Source organism: Microcebus murinus, chromosome 18 (assembly GCF_040939455.1).
Source record: "Microcebus murinus isolate Inina chromosome 18, M.murinus_Inina_mat1.0, whole genome shotgun sequence".
NCBI classification, from domain to species: domain Eukaryota; kingdom Metazoa; phylum Chordata; class Mammalia; order Primates; family Cheirogaleidae; genus Microcebus; species Microcebus murinus.
In genome coordinates this window covers 16,420,647-16,439,085 of record NC_134121.1, presented here as the reverse complement: position 1 = coordinate 16,439,085, position 18,439 = coordinate 16,420,647, and the positions used below count along the sequence as shown (strand labels likewise).

The window sequence follows — 18,439 nt, the reverse complement described above, 5'->3', positions numbered from 1 at the left end:
CCAGGAAGCCGGAAGCCGCAGCCGCCGCCGTCGTCTCCTCCCCGTCCCCGCCCGCCGGGTGCTGTCGGAGGTTGACAGGTCGAGGCGGGGAGGCGGCGGCGGCGGCGGCAGAGCCCGGCGCCCAAGACGGAGACCCCATGGGGAACGTAACGAGTCACAGTAGTGAAGACGAAGCGGCAGCCGCCGGGGTCGAAGGCTGGGGCCCGCACCAGGACTGGGCCGCGGACTCGGGGACGACCCCCGGCCCGGGCCTCCCGGCTCCGGCTCTACCGCCCGCCGCGGCGCTGCTGGAACCCGCCAGGCTGCGAGAGGCTGCGGCTGCGTTGCGGCCCACACCACCCTGCGAGTCCCTGGTGTCGAGGCACCACGGCGCACTGTTGCGCTGGCTGGAAGAGCGGCTGGGCCGCGGCGAAGAGTCCGTCACCCTGGAGCAGTTCCGGGAGCTGCTGGAGGCTCGCGGCGCCGGCTGCTCGGGCGAGCAGTTCGAGGAGGTCAGGGCCGGCTGGTGTCTGCGGGGTGGGTCAGGGCGGTGGCCACCTAGGGCGTGAAGAGATAGACGATTGCTTTGGAGAGGCCAGGCAGGAACCCATGAGGTCTGTAGGTTCTTAGGATGGGAGCTTGGGGTTGCTGGACCCATGCGGGGCGCTTCCAGCCTGTTCACTCCTGGAGTTTGCGACGTTGCTTTCTAACCTTTATTACAGCATGGGAAAGGCCAGACTAGGCCGTCCTTTCTCTGAGGAGCTGGACAAGCCCGGATATATCTCTTCATGTTGCTGTAGTGCAGACATTTGTGCAGTTGGCTGACTCTGGATCAACTGCTCTCTGGAACTTCCTCAACAGGCTCCAGAATAGTTTAAGAGAAAAGAGATGTAAGGATCTAGGGAGTGGCAGTGAAAACCATTGTGTTTTATGGGCCTGTGCAGGTTTTTGCAGAGCACCTTCCGAATCCAGTGTGGGAGCCTAATAAATGTGGAAGGACAATAATAACATATACTGGAAAGACTCACATTCTAAAAGCCATTCTCATCACGCAAAAACTAGCTTTTTCAAAATTCACATTTGTTTTTAGATCTTTAAAGAACCACATATTAGACTCATTTAAACCCTCATAGGACCTAAAACTGTTAGCATATACCAGATTTCTTGTAAATATTTCTTATTCAGTTGGTGCATAATCACCATAATCTTTACTAGTCATTAACGAGCAAATTGATTTGGCAATGAAGTATTTTCCTTGGAAGGGATCTTAGGAATTATGTGTACTGAACACTTCTTTTAGAGTTAAGAAGACTGATCCAGAGTCACCCAGTGAATCAGTCTTTGGTAAAACTGAGACTATCACTCAAATCTCTTGATTTTTCTTTTAGATATCCCACTACCTCCTTCTTGGGATCCTATTTCTTTAACTCCACGATGTTATGACAAAAAGGTGCTTAGTTTGTGAAACTAAGTAAGCCAGGTAGAATCTTCAGTGTCAGTGAAGGGCAAGCACATGGAGCAATAGAACATCAGGTATTTGTAATGCTACTAAAAGGTTCTGTTCACTTTACAACATGAGGCTTTTAAAATATTTTGAGAATGTTTTCTTGTATGTGGCCAGAATTCAGATAATGTAGTTTGTATATTTTTTACATTTTCCTTTAAAAAATACCATTATGGCATCCTAGCCCTTAAAAATATGGGTCATTTTAGTGAAAGGTCTCCATGTTTTTAGATTCCAAGAGTATACCGTGTTTCCCCGAAAATAAGACCTACCCATAAAATAAGCCCTAGCAGGATTTCTAAGCATTTGTGCAATATAAGCCCTACCCCCAAAATAAGACCTAGTGATGGGCGTGTCTATGCAGGGTATCTGCACAACCCATGCATTTTGTAGCAGAGCGGTAAAGAAGACGGGCAGCCCTTCTCATCGGCCCCATGAGAGCTCTGTTGCTCGACATGAGAGATTGGGGCCAATGGTTCTAAAGGAAATAGCGTTGTAAGAAATTTAAGATGGAATTCGGGGTTTAGAGAGTTATAGTGATGTTCCAGAAGACGACGACTTAACTATATTTGAATAAATGTAGATTGTTGTACCGTACTTAAAAAATAACACATCCCCTGAAAATAAGCCCTAAGGTGTCTTCTTGAAGAAAAATAAATATAAGACCCTGTCTTATTTTGGGGGAAACACAGTACATAATACTTTCACTCTAGTACCTATATGTATTATGAAAATATGAAGTGGTACTAGAAAGAGCCATGTAGAATTTTTCAGAGAGTTGGCACATTTCAGATTTGTCCAAAGGCAGATGGAGAGAAACAGTGTTTACATTGTGAGAGTGTATGACAGGAATTGAACTTTAGGTGGAGTTTATGGGAGTTCCTTAATATAAGACCAAGAAATCCTTGAGGTGTGGTCCAGAAATCACTCACATTATTCATTTGTTCACTGAGCAAATATTCACTGGGCATACACTGAGTGCCAGTCACTTGGATGACAGTAGACAAAGCAGATACTTGCTCTTAAAGAGTATGTAGTATGGTGGAAGAGACAGATATTAACCTAGTATTTATAGATGTGGTGAGTGTTATCAAAGGGAAAGTATAAAGAATAAATAGTGTGTTCAAGACCTAGGGACTCAAATAAGACCTACCTGAGAAAGTAACATTTCAGCCCAGATTTGAAGGGTGAAAGCAGACAAGGAGCAGGAGGTGGTAACAGTGTTTCAGGCAGAGGAAATTGTATCCACAAAAGTCCAAAGTCCTGAAAATGGATAATCTGGAAGTATAGTATATTAGGTTTAGACAACACTGTTTCAAGTGACAGAAAACCCAGTGTATCAGTGGTTTAAACAAAAGAACTTATGAAAAAGTCCAGGTAGGCCGTCCTGGGTTGATACAGCAGTTTCACAATCATCAAGGACCTGGCTTCATCCTTCTTATGTCATCATCCTTCACAGGCACCTTCCACTCAGTGATAATTGACTCCTTTTGCTGTCACATTCCAACAAGCAGGAGAGGGAAAGGGGAAGGAGAGGGCACGTCTCTTTGCTAGGGGCATAGCTTCCATCTCCTTGGCCCAAATTTAGTCTCATGGCCACACTTAGCTGCAAGAGAGCCTGAGAAAATCCTTATTTCATGGCCATATATTCAGCTAAAAATCAGGATTTAATTACAGAAGAGGAGAGCAAATATAGGATTACATTTAGCAGGCATTGACTCACATGGCTAGATCAGAGAATGCTGTGAGTGAGGCCAAAGTTTAAAAACCTGATTGTGGGCTAGGCATGGTGGCTCATGCCTGTAATCCTAGCACTCTGGGAGGCTGAGGCAGGCAGATCGTTTGAGCTCAGGAGTTCCAGACCAGCCTGAGCAAGAGCAAGACCCCATCTCTACTAAAAACGTAAATACACACACACACACACACACACACACACACACACACACACACACACACACACACACACACATATAAATTAGCCAGGCATGGTGACATATGCCTGTAGTCCCTACAGGGACTCAGGAGGCTGAGGCAGGAGGATTGCTTGAGCCCAGGAGTTTGAGGTTACTGTGAGCTAGTCTGACACCACAGCACTCTAGCCTGAGCAACAGAGTGAAACTCTGCCTCAAAAAAAACCAAAAAAACCCCACCTGATTGTGATAAACTTGCAGTGGTTGCCCTGTCTGTAAGTAGTAATTATATTAGGACTATACAAAGAAAATAAGCATTAACCATGGATTTGATTCTGTGCTTTAAAAATAAGTCTGTCCTTAGACTTAAATAAGTACATCTGTGTATATTTACACAGTTCTATATCTAAGCTTCTGAAAATGTATTGGGATATTTTCATATAAGTTTAAGGGTTTTTGTGAAATAACAATAAAATCTCTATGGTAGCAGCTAAAATGATAAGTTATTTCCCTTCATTCATTTTTGTGAGAGCTAGCATGATAAAGCATATTATCACTGGTGTATATGATTTATAATGCTAAGAGTTTCCAAGTATTACATGTTTGTTATTTGCCTCCTACTTTGCATTGCCATCCATACCCACCCAACTGTCTTGTTTTTGCATTCCTGTGACCTTAGTTGCTTGAGGAGGTGTTATAAAAAAGTTCTTGGAGTTGGACCGTCGACCAAAGTCTGAAACATTATCATTTTATGGTGTAACACACCTTTTCTCATGGTAGGTGTGGCCCAGGGAGAAGGACTCCAGTTTGCTGACTGGGAACAATATTCGATTTACTTCTATGTAGAAGAGAAATAGAGTCAAAATTAAGCTTTTATTTGACATCAGAGATTAGATATTTATGTTCTTAAGATGGTACGCTTCTAGAAAATCATGTAGACTAGGGCAGAAAAGAGTGCTGAGCACAGATGACAGCAAATTACTTTAAGGTGAGATTTAATATGAGTAGGTCTTATTTTATTAATTTGCCATTTTAGCTTTGGTGCATACTTTATGAAATTCATGAGATTGTAAGCCCTGAGGGAAGGGCTGTTTTGATTCTGTTCATCATCTCAGCACAGTCTGCATCATTGCCAGCGCTCACTGTTTGCCTTAGTGTCCTCAGTGCGATTTAGCAGATTGATCAGGGTGCAGTCCACACACTCCAACCTTGTATTTCATATTCAGTCTGTTACCTTTTGTTGTTGGTTTTTTTTTTTGTTTTTTTTTTTGAGACAGAGTCTCGCTTTGTCGCCCAGGCTAGAGTGAGTGCTGTGGCGTCAGCCTAGCTCACAGCAACCTCAAACTCCTGGGCTCAAGCAATCCTGCTGCCTCAGCCTCCCGAGTAGCTGGGACTACAGGCATGCGCCACCATGCCCGGCTAATTTTTTCTATATATATTTTTAGTTGGCCAATTAATTTCTTTCTATTTATAGCAGAGACGGGGTCTCACTCTTGCTCAGGCTGGTTTCGAACTCCTGACCTCGAGCAGTCCGCCTGCCTCAGCCTCCCATAGTGCTAGGATTACAGGCATGAGCCACCAAGCCCGGCCTGTTACCTTTTAATAATAAGATATTTCTTGACATGAGTGGGAACAGTTAAACGTAGTTTTAGTGAAAGCTTAAAAAGGTTCTTAGTCACTATTGGGATTACAGAGAATTTAGAGAAAAGCCCAAATGCTCACCTTGGTATTATGATGTCAGAAGTATTAATAAACTAATTTATAATGGCTTTGAGCCCAAGAACTGTGCACATAGAAATATGCAGATGTAATTCTCTGCCATATTAAGACATAGAATGTGAGAGATGTGTGTGTGCACCGTAGAGTCACAGCAGACTACAAGCATTGCTTACCCTCGGCCCATAGCTGTCAACTCCCCACTGCCTTGAGGGACCAAATGCGCATTCCTCTGAGTGGGTTGTAGCCCACAGGCCAGCCTGTCTCACGCTCTTACTTCATCTATCTCTGCCCCCTTGCATAAGCCTTGTGCTGGCCTGGACCTGTGTGTGGCCCTTGCTTCTCTCAGTTTAAGATTCCCCACCATGGCACCATCACCTGGTCAGCCCCTAAGCTTTCCTGTGATTCAGATGGCTTCTCTATAATGGTGTTTTAAGCTGCACACCTGGGACTCCTGTTACCTATTCTGTATAGGTCGTTTGGCACTTAGAGCACACTGTCTAGCCTTGTTCTGCAGGTGGGCTGTGAGCCCCCTCAGCCACCTGCCTGCACCATTGCTGCACACAGGATGCCTTTGGAAAGTGATGGCTGTTGGGAGTGATGAGGCAGTGCTGAAGAGAAAGATCCTGGGGGAATTAGAAGTTATTTTGGCCTAGTGTGCTTTGCTATGGGGGAAATGATAGTATTTGCTTCTTTGGAGAAGTTCATGATCCCGGAGAGCTAGGGAGGAAAAATAGCTCTGTTTAGCCTTTCCGTGATTTCCAGAATACCACTTTGTCATGATACTGCTTTGCTTTAGAAACTTCAGAGGCTCCCCATTTTCTTCAGGATCATATCCAAATACTGCACTAACATTTAGGTCCTTATACCTTTTCACCCCTGTTTCCCAGCACTCTTGAACCAACTAGGGCCTTTTACCATTCCTCATATATATGGGAATTTTGTCCTTTGCTCCCCTTCTCCCCTTATTAGCCCTTTGCTCTGTCCTAAGCCCTACCTCCACTTTCTAGGACCACAGAGAAGCCCTTGACAGTAGTGTGGAATTTGAGAAAGGCTCCACCAAACCAAGGCTTGAGAGGCTGGGAGAATTTGCCTGGCAGAGGAAGAAAGGAGTATTCCAGTTGAAAAGCACAGCATGTGCAAATATATTGAAGTGACAAGACAGCATGACAAATTTTGGGAATGATATTCCTTTGGCACCTGGTCTAGAGTCCTAACTGGCTGGAACCTGGTAATTATTACATGAAACTGGTCCCATTCCTATCCCCATAAAGATATCCCTTCCATAACATCATAGATAAATGTGCAGCTAGCCTGTTATGGTATCAATAAGTTGGCTGCTTTATGAATCTACCTCTTCTTCTTTAGACTGTTCGTCTGTAGACAGAGCTTGAGAATTTGGCCTGGGGCCAACCTGTTTGTGGGCAAATTCTAGATCCACCATTCTCAAGCCAGGTGACCTTTATTACCTTCTGTGACTCCATTGTCTCAGTTATCTCACCTGTAAAATGAGCATAATAATAGTATCTACCTTATATAATTGGTGTGAGGATTAAGTGAGTTCAGCATCTAGAACAGTGCTTGGCACATGGTAAATGCTCAGTAAAAGTTGTAATGGGTAGTGTTATTTTTCCCTATTGTTATAGTTCAACTTCAGGATCTTTTACTCCAGCCTCTGTGTGACAGCCCTTCAAATAGTTTATTTAGACAAGGAATGTGATATGAGGTTACAGATGAGTAAATCGAGGTCTGAAATGGCTAAGTGACCCGCCTAGTCGGCCAGTAGCAGAACTGGGATCAGATCCAGATTTTTTTACGTCTGATAGAGTGTGTTTCTCTCAAATTGAACCAGCATGCAGCCTTCTTATTTAAACCAGTGTGTTGCATTCTGGTTTGAACTCTGAATTCTGGTCTGCAGTGATTTGGGCATCTATTTTCATGTGTGCAATGTGATCTTAATCCCAGTAGTGGTTAAGGAGGTTAAACAGAAATGGATGAGGGGTCGGACATGGTGGTGTGTGCCTGTAATCCCAGCTACTTAGAAGGCTGAGGCAGGAGGATCACTTAAGCCCAGGAGTTTGAGGTTACAGCATGCTGTGATGATGCCACTGCACTTTAGCCAGGGCATCAGAGACTCTTTCTCAACAACAACAACAAAAAAGAAATGGATGAGCGTCTGAGCCCTGCCTCATGCTGCCCTCAGGCCAAAGCAGATGGATGGAAATCTTCAGTCAGCCAGCCTCCTTTTCTGTCTCTTGTCTGCCAGGTAGATCAATACAGCTGACTAGGTTGTAATAACATTTCTTTGCAGTTTTCTAGGCAGTGTCTTGTTAATGATCCTTTGGATCCTTACAACAAGCTGTGGGGAAGAAGGGTTGAGCGGGGTGAGGAATTAAGACGTAGGGAGGCCAAGAATCTTGTCCAGGTCTCACAGAGTTAGTGGTAAATCTGGCACCATACTCGAATCCAGGTTTCCTCTCTTAGTCTGGCACTGTTATACGTTTTCTCTCCCACGTGGTGCCTCACATAGTGCCTGCACTTGGGGGCTGCCTGAATAGTTATCGGGTGGATGACAGGGCTTATGGTGGGAGGGTGTTATAGGGAGAGGCCTGAATCAGGGGAGGAAGGGGAAGGGTGTGGCAGATGAGGTTGCCATCAGCATGGAGAAGGGTGTTGCCTTCATGGAAATAAGGGGATATTGTTCTGTTTTTAGAGAGGCAAAGGTAGACTTACTCTACTTTGCACCATTAGACTGTACCTAAAGTATTGAGTTTGGGGCCCCACATTCCAAGGCAACTGTGCCTTTACAGGGTTAGAAATCTATTTAGTAAGTCTTAACCTTTTCTAAAAAATTTTTATTTAAGAGAGCTTGCTTTCCTCAAGAAAGCAACTCTTTTTTGATTTAGAAACACTAATAACCATTTCCATTTGTCAATATTTTCAGCTTTAAGGAAAACAGTTTAAAAAACATCAAAGTGTACACTTAAGAGTAACTGCTGTTCAACAGTTCTGAACAGGCAGAAAATGTAGATTTTCCTTTTACAGAAAATTTAACTTGCATGTTAAAAAATGAAACATAATAGAATGGGATAGAAAATATCAGAGTACATTGTATCTGATGAGAGAGAGTATTGCATTGTTTCATGAAACTTTTATATCAATTATACATATACTGAGTCATGATGCAAAATGTATTTCTTATAGTGATCAGCCAATAAAACTTGAGAAGCACTGCTCTGAGGTTTATTTGCAAACTGGAGGGTCCCAAAGGGGACAACCAGGATGGGAATGAGACTAAGACCATACCAAATGGAGAACTGGTTGAAGGAAGGGAGGAGGGTTTGGGGGAAACTCAGAGGACCTGATCATCATTATCAGTGATCTGCAGACTGTCCTGGGGCAGAGGGAGCAGATGTGTTCTGAATGGCTCTTTTCCATTCACCATAGGGAAGAGAGTTATTGCTGTCAGAACTGTTCAGAGGAGATGAGCTTCTCATCACTGATGTGTGCCATGGAAGGTGGCTGACCACTTGCAGAGACACTAGAGAGGGGTTCGGGCAGCACAGAGGCACATATTATAAGAGATTTGTAGGTCCATTCCAGTATGAGAGCTTATATAAGATCTGGGATGATCAGTCTCCTCTGTCGTTAATATTCTCCAGCGACCTCATGGTGCACTTACTGTAATGTCTGAGCTCCTCAGCCTGGTCTGCCAGGCTGTATCTATTCTGACCTCTATCCATCTCTTCATCACCCACCTCTGCCTCCTTTCCAGTCATACCAGGCAGGTTATAGTTCCCACAATCTGCCATGCACTGTTCCTACACTCTGTCCCCTCTAGCTGGGATGGCCTCCCCCTCTCTGTATGCTTTCATACTTCTCATTATACGTTAAAGCTTCGCTGAAGGTTTGTTTCTCTGGGCCATTTTACCTGTATATCCCTCCCGCTCCTAGGCGTCTGGTCTCTGGAGTGTTGTCGGCGCGTGGCATAATGTTTGATAGTGTGGGGTCCAGAAACACATCCAAGCTCCACCACTTGCCAGTACTAACCATGTGGCCTTGAACAAAATACTTAACCTCTCTGTTCCTACTAGTAAAAAGGCAATACCTACCATTAAGGTTGTTGTAGAAAGTATGAGTTGATCTGTGTGAATTGTTTAGCACTCTGTCTGGTGCTAAATAAATATTAGCTATTATAGTAACTTATGCTGTTGCTTCTGTTATTATAATTGTCACACCTATTACATTGCTGCTGTTGGTTTACATGTCTGTCTTCTAGGCTGCGAGGTTTTTGGAGGACAAGATGAACATATGCCCTGTTCATCTTTATATCCACAGAGCCGAGCACAGGGTCATGTGTCTACATAATGGCCGCCTATCAGTTAGTGTCGAATGAGTACATGAATGAACTGTCTTCTGTGGAGTCCGTGAAACAAGCTAGATGGAAAGTGTTAGACCGTTAAGGCTGAACATTTCTTTAAGAACAATTTCTGAGTGTTAGGAAGTTACATATTTATTTGGTAAAGCTGTTAGCAAAGCTGTTGTGATTTTTTTTCTTTGCCAAAATGTGTTTTTTTTTCCTTTGTTTGAAAATTCCTTTTATCATATTCCTTAACTATTGAAAGATCAACAGAATCCGTTAAAAATTTTTAAAAGTCGCTATTTTTAGAGCCTTTCTTAAGTAGACTTTTTATTAACAGCACGTGGCAGGAGTTGTGTGGGAAGTTGCAGACCATATAGCATTTGGAGGTGCAGGTAGCACTTCAAGTGTGGAAGCTTTGGTGGAAGCAGGACTTGAATGCTGCCTGGAGATTTAGAGAGAACGAGTCTTACTTCTAGGGTTGATGTAAGTTAACCTGGGCAGAAGACGCTGAGAGCAAGTTTTATAGATGAAGGAAAGTGATGGAGCGAAGAGAAGTTTTGATGACTGGGTCTCCAGACTGCAAAGAACTCCAGGGTTCTGGTCAAAGGAAGGAGAATGGAGTTGTGGTAAAGAACATGAACTCTGGAGTCTTGGATTCAAATACTGTGTGACCTTGGGCAAGTTATCTGACCTCCCTGTACAACAATAAAACAGGGAAGTTAATAGTACTATTACTGTTATGAGGAATAAGTTGGTATTATACAAATAAAATGCTTTGCATAGTGCCTGGAATTTATGAGTGCTCAAATACTAATTCAGAGTTTCCCAATCCATATGTCATTTCCAACTGAATGGATTATAGCTGTGCTAATGCCCTCAGATTTTGAGTCATACAAATATTATTATTTTCTCAGTATGCTAAATGTGATAAAGTTGGGAAGTAGCTACCATCTGGTACCATGATATTCACACTGTGAGACCTCAGGGCAGGTAGAGACTGTTGCTCTGTGCCACCTCCTTCCTCATCCATGGTTCTACCTTTTATATTTGAGTTGAACTTAAAGTTCCCCTTTATTATAAATTCCCTTTTAATACAAAATTTAAAAATTCCTCTTTACTATAACAATAGCGACATTTATAGTTTGCAGAAGATTAAAAATAAATATAAGCAAAAATAAGAAAATACAAAACATCACATGACCACTATTAAAATCGTAACGTTTATTTCAGGTCTTTTTTATGCATATACATATATATTCTTTAAACCAATATGGGAAGTGCATATATGTTTTTTCTTCAAACTAACGATATCATTCTCTAATAATCTTTTGTAATCTACTGTTTTCAGTTAATGATCTTCATCTTTCCATGTGAATACCATTTCTGTTTAATCTGATACCTAGTCCATATTCAGAGTTATTCAGTTATCCCAGAAATCTTTTATGGTTGGTGTGTTAGTCTATTTATATTGTTATAAAGGAATACCTGAGTCTGGGTAATTGATAAAGAAAAGAGGTAATTTGTAAAGACTAGAGGTTCTACAGGCTGTACAAGAAATAAGGTGCCAGCGTCTGCTTCTGGTGAGGGCTTCAGGCTGCTCCCACTCGTGGTAGAAAAGGAAGAGGGAAAGGGGGAGCTGGTATGTGCAGAGATCAAATGGCAAGAGAGGAAGCAAGAGGGAGAGGAAAGAGGTGCCAGGCTCCTTGTATTTAATAATAACCAGCTCTCATGGGAACAAATAGAGTGAGAACTCACTCATTACCCCAAGGACCGCACCAAGTCATTCATGAGGGATCCGTCCCCATGTCCCAAACACCTCCCATTAGGCCCCACCTCTGACATTGAGGCTTAAATTTCAACATGAGGTTTGAGGGACAAACACCTAAACTATAGCAGTTCTTTTTTTTTTTTTTCTTTGAGACAGAGTCTTGCTCTGTTGGCCAGGCTAGAGTGCCATGGCGTCAGCGTAGCTCACAGCAATCTCAAACTCAAGCGATCCTTCTGCCTCAGCCTCCCGAGTAGCTGGGACTACAGGCATGCACCACCATGCCTGGCTAATTTTTTTCTATATGTTTTTAGTTGGCCAATTAATTTAATTTCTATTTTTAGTAGAGACGGGTCTCACTCTTGCTCAGTCTGGTCTTGAACTCCTGACCTTGTGCAATCCTCTCGCCTCAGCCTCCCAGAGTGCTAGGATTACAGGTGTAAGCCACTGCGCCCGGCCAGTTTTCTATGTCTTTTATCATTAATTTAATCCCATATTCTCTGCCAGTTGTCTAAATCTCCTCTACCACAAATACTCAATATGTTCAAACACATAGGTATTCTATCAATTTTATCTTCTTCAAGAAATATTTTCCAGAGCCTTCTGATTGCTTTAATCTGTACTCGTTATTCTCTAGGTCCGCTGTGCAGGTGTCACCTTAGAATCTCTGTCTTCCTGGGGATTCACTTTCTTGGTTGGATCCCATTCTTGCCCTTACTTAGCATGTTTCTTCATTCTGGTTGCCACATCCTCTAGTAGCCTTCTGAAAAAGGGACGATTAAGTTTTATAATTTATTTTTTGAGAACCTTGCATATGTAAGAATGTCTTTGTTCTGCTCTCTGAGATGATGGACTGGGTTAGAAAAGAGTCTCCTAGTCCCCAACCCAGAATGGTGGAGGCACTGCTCCCATTGCCTTTGGCTTCCACTGTGATAGCTGAGCAAGTCCCATTCTAATTCTTGACCTTTCACATGGAAATGTTCCTTCTCCCTGGAAGTAGGAACTTCTCCTCACACACACACCCCCATTACAAAATTGTGATTATGATGCACTTTATCCATTGTGTGGGGGATTCAGCCCCTTCAGTCTCAAAACTTATGACCTTCAGTTTGGGGAAATTATCTTGAATCATAACAATTGTGATTTCCTCCTTTACATTTTCTGTATTCCTTTATTCTGGAACTCATGTCATTTGGATGTTGGACTTCCTAGACTAGTCTCCTGATTTTCCTTCTCTTTTCTCTCCCAGTTTCCGTCATTTTGTCTCTGTGCCCTACTTTCTGGGCACTTGAGGCAACTTTATGTTCCAGCCTTTCTGTTGAGATTTTCATTTTGTTGTGATATTTTAGTTTTCAAGAGATTTTTAAAAATTTTCTCAATATCTTGTTTTTAGTAATAGTATCCTGTTCGTCCATGGTTACAATGTATTTTTTATATATTAGGTAACAGTGGTGGTGATTGCACAACTCTGAATATACTAAGACCTGCTGAATTGTATACTTTAAAAGGGTGAATTTTATGGTATGTGAATTACATACCTCAGTAAAACTGGTATTAAAAATATCTTTTAAGCAAGACACTTTGGCTTATGTCTGTAATCCTAGCACTTTGGAAGGCTGAGGCAGGAGAATCAAATGAGGCTGGGAGTTCGAGACCGGCCTAAGCAACATGGTGAGACCCCCATCTTTACAAAAAAATAGAAAAATTGGTCTGGTATGGTGGCGAATGCCTGTTGGCCGAGCTGCTTGGGAGGCTGAAGCAGGAGGATAGCTTGAACCCAGGAATTTGAGATTGCAGTGAGCTATGATGACACTACTGCATTGTAGCCTGGGCAACAAAGCAAGACCCTGTCTCAAAAAGAAAGAACGACTTTCCTCAAATGTCTCGTGGTCCTGGGCTGTCCGTCCTCTCATTGAAGAATGGGGGACTAAAAGGCTGGATGCTCTATATGTCTGGCTTGTTCACATTAAGATGAATTGGCTGGGCCTTTTCTTGGGCGATGCATATCCCCAATGTCAGTGTCTGTAGATATATTCCATTGGGCTATAAGGTTCCCAGAGAAGACTCTTCACTCTCCTGCATAGCAGGGTGAGAGGCTGGCTGCCAGCATTCTAGGAGCCCTGGGTAAATTTGAGTGTTAAATATTTAGCAGGTAAGCATAAATACCCCCATTTTCAGTATGGTCTTCACACTTTCAGCTGTGGCTCTCTCTAGAGAATCAATGCCCAGGCTTTTGCCAAGATTCGGGAGGGGAGTCGGAATGTTTTTAGTGGAAAAGTTTAAACATAATAAAGTAAGAGATAAGAGTAGAATGAGCTCCCATGTACCTATTAGCCAGTTTCAACTATTACCAATGCAAGGCCAATTTTATATGATCTAAATCCCACCTACTTTCTTTCTTTTTTTTTTTTTTTTTTTTTTTTGAGACAGAGGTTCGCTTTGTTGCCCAGGCTAGAGTGAGTGCCGTGGCGTCAGCCTAGCTCACAGCAACCTCAAACTCCTGGGCTCAAGCAATCCTGCTGCCTCAGCCTCCCGAGTAGCTGGTACTATAGGCATGCGCCACCATGCCCGGCTAATTTTTTCTATATATATTAGTTGGCCAATTAATTTCTTTCTATTTATAGTAGAAAAGAGGTCTCGCTCTTGCTCAGGTTGGCTTCGAACTCCTGACCTCGAGCAATCCGCCCACCTCGGCCTCCCAGAGTGCTAGGATTACAGGCGTGAGCCACCGGGCCCGGCCTTCACCTACTTTCTTATACCCCCATTCAAATTATTTTGAAGGAAATCTTGACATCATATCATTTCATCCATAAACATTTTATTATGTATCTCTGTAAAAAAGAATTTTTTTTTTGAGATAGAGTCTTGCTCTGTCACCCAGGCTAGAGTGCAGTCCTGTGATCATAGCTCACTGCAGCCTCAAACTCCTGGGCCCAAGCAATCCTCTTGCTTCAGCCTCTGAAGTAGCTGAGATTATAGGTGCACACCACTACGCCTGGCTAATTTTTCTACTTTTAGTAGAGACAGGGTCTCGCTTTTGCTCAGACTGGCCTCAAATTCTTAGGCTCAAGTGATCCTCCTGCCTCAGCCTCCCAAGGTGCTAGGATTACAGGCATGAGCCACCGTGCCCAGCCAAAAAGAACTCTTTAAAAAAACATGTGCAATACTGATATCACCCTTTTCCCCTCAAAAACAAAACAAGAAACCCACTGACTCCTTAAGATTAGCATTTATCTAGTCAGTTCTAAATGCTTTTTAAAACAGACTTCACTAATTACTTCCCCTTTCAGCAGTATCTGTGGCTGCCAACTCCTAAGTGTTTTGGAGCCCTGCAGTATAAAGCAGCTTGCTTCTTCAGCTTTGTCCGCTCCCAGCTTAGTGTCAATTAGCAATAATCACACCTCAAGTAAACCTCATTGGCTATGATACTGCCACTGCACAAAGCTACACTCCCAGCTTAGGATTCCACTTTTTTGGGTTAACCAGCTCAGTACTACTTGTCCATCTGCTTCCCAGCTTCCAAAATGTTATAGTTGTTGCATAATCTTACATTCTCTTTGTCTTTGTTTTCAAAAAACACACAACAAATTTCTTTATAATAGTGTCTCAGTGGGATTTGGGGAGGGAACAGAGGTAAATGCATGTGTTCAGTGTGACTTCTTTGAACACTACAGATGGCTGGTTGTCTGGCTGTTGCTCTGAAGCCTTGAGAGATATGGTAGGCATTCCTTACCCAGAGCCTCCTAGCCCATTTTTGTACTCCTCTGATAACAAATACATCTTTCTGACGAGCGTTTTCCTCTAATTTCTAATGACCTTAATTGTAACTGCTGCTTCTCTCCTTTCCATTACAGCCTGTCAGATATTTAAAGAGAAGGACTCTGTTACTGCCAGTCCTCTTTTCTCTGCACTGAAAATCCCATGGTCCTTCAGCTGTCCCCTGCAGGGCACAGTCTCTAGTCTTCTCTCCATCATTGTCTTTTCCTTTGATCTCTTCTGTTCACTTCCTTTTGGTGTGTAGCTTCAAAAGTAAACTCAGCTTTCCTGATTGAGTCTGGTCAGAGAAGAACAAGATGTCTCCTCTCCTTTTGAATATTATACCTTAATTAGTGTAGTCTTTGATCCTGTTAACTTTTTGGAAGTCTTGTCAGGTTGGGGCAAAAGAATGCTATGATCTTTCCCATACTGCTTCTAAGCTCTCTGTCCCTCACGTTGCATTTATGCTCATGGTTTTTAGATCCATGTACAGAAGTTTGCATTTGTTCCTATTAAACACTGCATTGTTCAGAAGTCTGTGATGGAAATAGGCATATATAAGCCAGTCATGAAACCTCACTGGGATAGTTTCATATTTCGCGGGAGAGAGAAATAAGGAAAAGGGGCAGTAGTTTTAGAAAAAAGAGAAATTAACTTAGAAGGGAGGCTAGGAGATTCCTGAAGTATTTCCTGGTGAGGGAGGTCTGTGAGTGAGTATATCAGCAGGAGGATGGAAGCCGTTGATGAGGGAGGGGTCGCAATCTGGGAGCAGGGGCAGCTGGGGTCAGGGACACCTGAGGTTGCAGATTAGAAAGGAGAAGGGGAACACTGTTTGCACTGCTAATGTACTTTCACTGTATTGGGCTTTGTTCAAATGTTACTTAACCCTTGCAGCAGCCTAAGAGCTCTGCAGTATTTGTTCCATCATTCAGCTCAAGAAGCTGAGGCTTATAGAGGTAAAGAAACTTATGTGAAATCACACAGCTGATTAGTGACAGCAGGGTTCAAACCAAATTCCATGCTGTACCAGGCTCCCCAGATGGCCCAAGATGGGCAAGGGGCAAGTTAGATTATGGTTAAAGATTAGTGAAAACAAGGCTGTGGAGACAGATAAACCAGATTAGCTCTGTGTCCAAAGAGTGTTTAAAAGAAAAAGCCCTGCTAAACCTGAGGTACTACTCTGAGCCAGTTTTTTCTGATTCTTGCTTTATATTTTGACACTTTGCTCCCAGTTGAAAAATTTGCAGTGGTGGCTTTCTTCTGAAATTATTTGGAAGAAAGAGAAATTACTGTCTTGGGAGAGAGATGAGATGATAAAAGTGTTTATACATGTGTACTTTTATGTATACATCCTACAAAGCACAGTGAGTTATTATCCTGAATTTATTTATTTTTTGAATGATATAGGTGAGCTCTTCTCCTTGCAACCAAAATGAAAAAGAAAGGAAAAATCATTGGTCTTAAGAATTGTTAAAAAAAAAAATTATTTGGAACAGCCCTGATTTCCTCTCATTTCTTATCTTGTAGGCCTTTGCCCAGTTTGATGCCGAGGGTGATGGAACAGTCGATGCTGAGAACATGCTGGAGGCCCTCAAGAATTCCAGTGGAGCTAATCTTCAAGGGGAGCTGAGCCACATCATCAGACAACTACAAGCCTGTTCTCTTGTTCCAGGTAAGGCTCTCACATCTGTGTGCCATGCACTTAAGAGTGCTCTCTTAGAACCAAAATGAACTTTGCTGTACTATAGGTTGAAATTAAGTAAGCTTGTTGGTACCATGAAGTAAACTCCCCCAACAGTGTTCATTAGACACATGGTCTGAATTAGCATTCAGTGTAATCGGTCTCTTTCCTTCGCTAATACAGTAATGGCTGAGCAGTTCTATGTTTTTATGAACCTTTGTGATGAGGCTGCCTTCATTAGTGGATCTCTTTCTTTCTTTCTTTTTTTGAGACAGAGTCTCGCTGTATTGCCCAGGGGTAGAGTGCTGTGGCATTAGCCTAGCTCACAGCACTCTCAAGCTCCTGGGCTCAAGCGATCCTCTTGCCTCAGCCTCCCAAGTAGCTGGGACTACAGGCGTGCACCACCACATCTGGCCAATTTTTTCTAATTTTAGTTGCCCAGCTAATTTTTTCTATTTTTAGTAAGGACAGGGTCTAGCTTTGACCCAGGCTAGTCTTGAACCCCTGACCTCAAGTGATCCTCCCGCCTCAGCCTCCCAGAGTGCTAGGATTGCAGGTGTGATGCACTGCCAGTGGATCTCTTTAATTTGCTCTGTTAAGAAGCCTTCCATGGCCATATTGTGTCTTATCTTAGCATCCTGTGGTTTCTTTTTTACAACATATTACCATTGTAACTGATTAACTGATTATTCAATTACTTGTTAAATGTCTCTCTTCACTCTTCTACTATGAGCTCCATGAGGGCAGGGACATTCTTATTTTTGCTGTGCCTTTACATTTGGCATCTTTTTTTTTTTTTTGGCACATGGTAAGCACTTTTTTTTTTAAGAAAGCTATTACAGTAGTCCTCCCTTATCTGTGGGAAATATATTCTAAGACCTCCAGTGGATGCCTGAAACCACAGATAGTACTGAACCAAAAATATATAATATTTTTTATGCATATATGCCTATGATAAAGTTTAATTTATAGATTAGGCACAGTAAGTAATTAACAATAACTGATAATAAAATAGAGCAATTATAACAGCATACTATAATAAAAGTTGTGTGAATGTGGTGTCTGTCTCTAAATATCTTATTGTACCATACTCATCTATTTTTGGACCGCAGTTGACCTCGGGTAACTGAGACCATGGACAAGGGAGGACTGCTATACTTTAAAGTCTAAGTAGATATAAAAATAGCTTGAAATTAAACAATGTTTATTTTGCATTGTACATATGAAAAAACTTGGCCTAAATTTTTGTATGATTTCCTTAAGGGGCTCAGATTTATGTAAAGACAGAATCATAATAAAATTGCACTTTTTTTCCAGTGAGAATTGTGTTTGAAAGGGAAAAAACTCTTTTTAGTCTCAGTTCATCTTACCTAAGAACTTTCCCTGCTTTGTGCGCTTGTCATAACAAAGTTGTTAGGGCAGCAACAGAGGCAAAATAGGTTTTTTTTGTTGTTTTTTTTTGAGACGGAGTCTTGCTTTGTTGCCCAGGCTAGAGTGAGTGCTGAGGCATCAGCCTAGCTCACAGCAACCTCAGACTCCTGGGCTCAAGCAATCCTTCTACCTCAGCCTCCCGAGTAGCTGGGACTACAGGCATGTGCCACCATGCCCAGCTAATTTTTTCTATATATTTTTAGTTGGCCAATTAATTTCTTTCTATTTATAGTAGAGACGGGGTAGCTTTTGCTCAGGCTGGTTTCGAACTCCTGACCTCGAGTAATCCTCCTGCCTGGGCCTCCCAGAGTGCTAAGATTACAGGTGTGAACCA

The 18,439-nt window shown here is 42.5% G+C and overlaps 1 protein-coding gene and 1 pseudogene across 2 annotated transcripts in view; one reads left to right on the top strand and one right to left on the bottom strand.

Annotated features, from left to right (window-relative positions):
* Positions 1 to 28: 28 nt before the first annotated feature.
* The window catches only part of ZZEF1 (zinc finger ZZ-type and EF-hand domain containing 1), a 122,792-nt gene continuing 104,381 nt past the window's right edge, over positions 29 to 18,439 (top strand). For both annotated transcript variants that reach the window (XM_075994227.1, XM_075994226.1), the window contains exons 1-2: positions 29 to 491; positions 16,521 to 16,665. In XM_075994227.1, the coding sequence (XP_075850342.1) occupies positions 138 to 491; positions 16,521 to 16,665 (499 nt within the window). In that variant the 5' untranslated portion in view covers positions 29 to 137. The remainder of the gene's footprint in view (positions 492 to 16,520; positions 16,666 to 18,439) is intronic.
* Positions 14,617 to 14,683, bottom strand: LOC142862233 (uncharacterized; annotated as a pseudogene).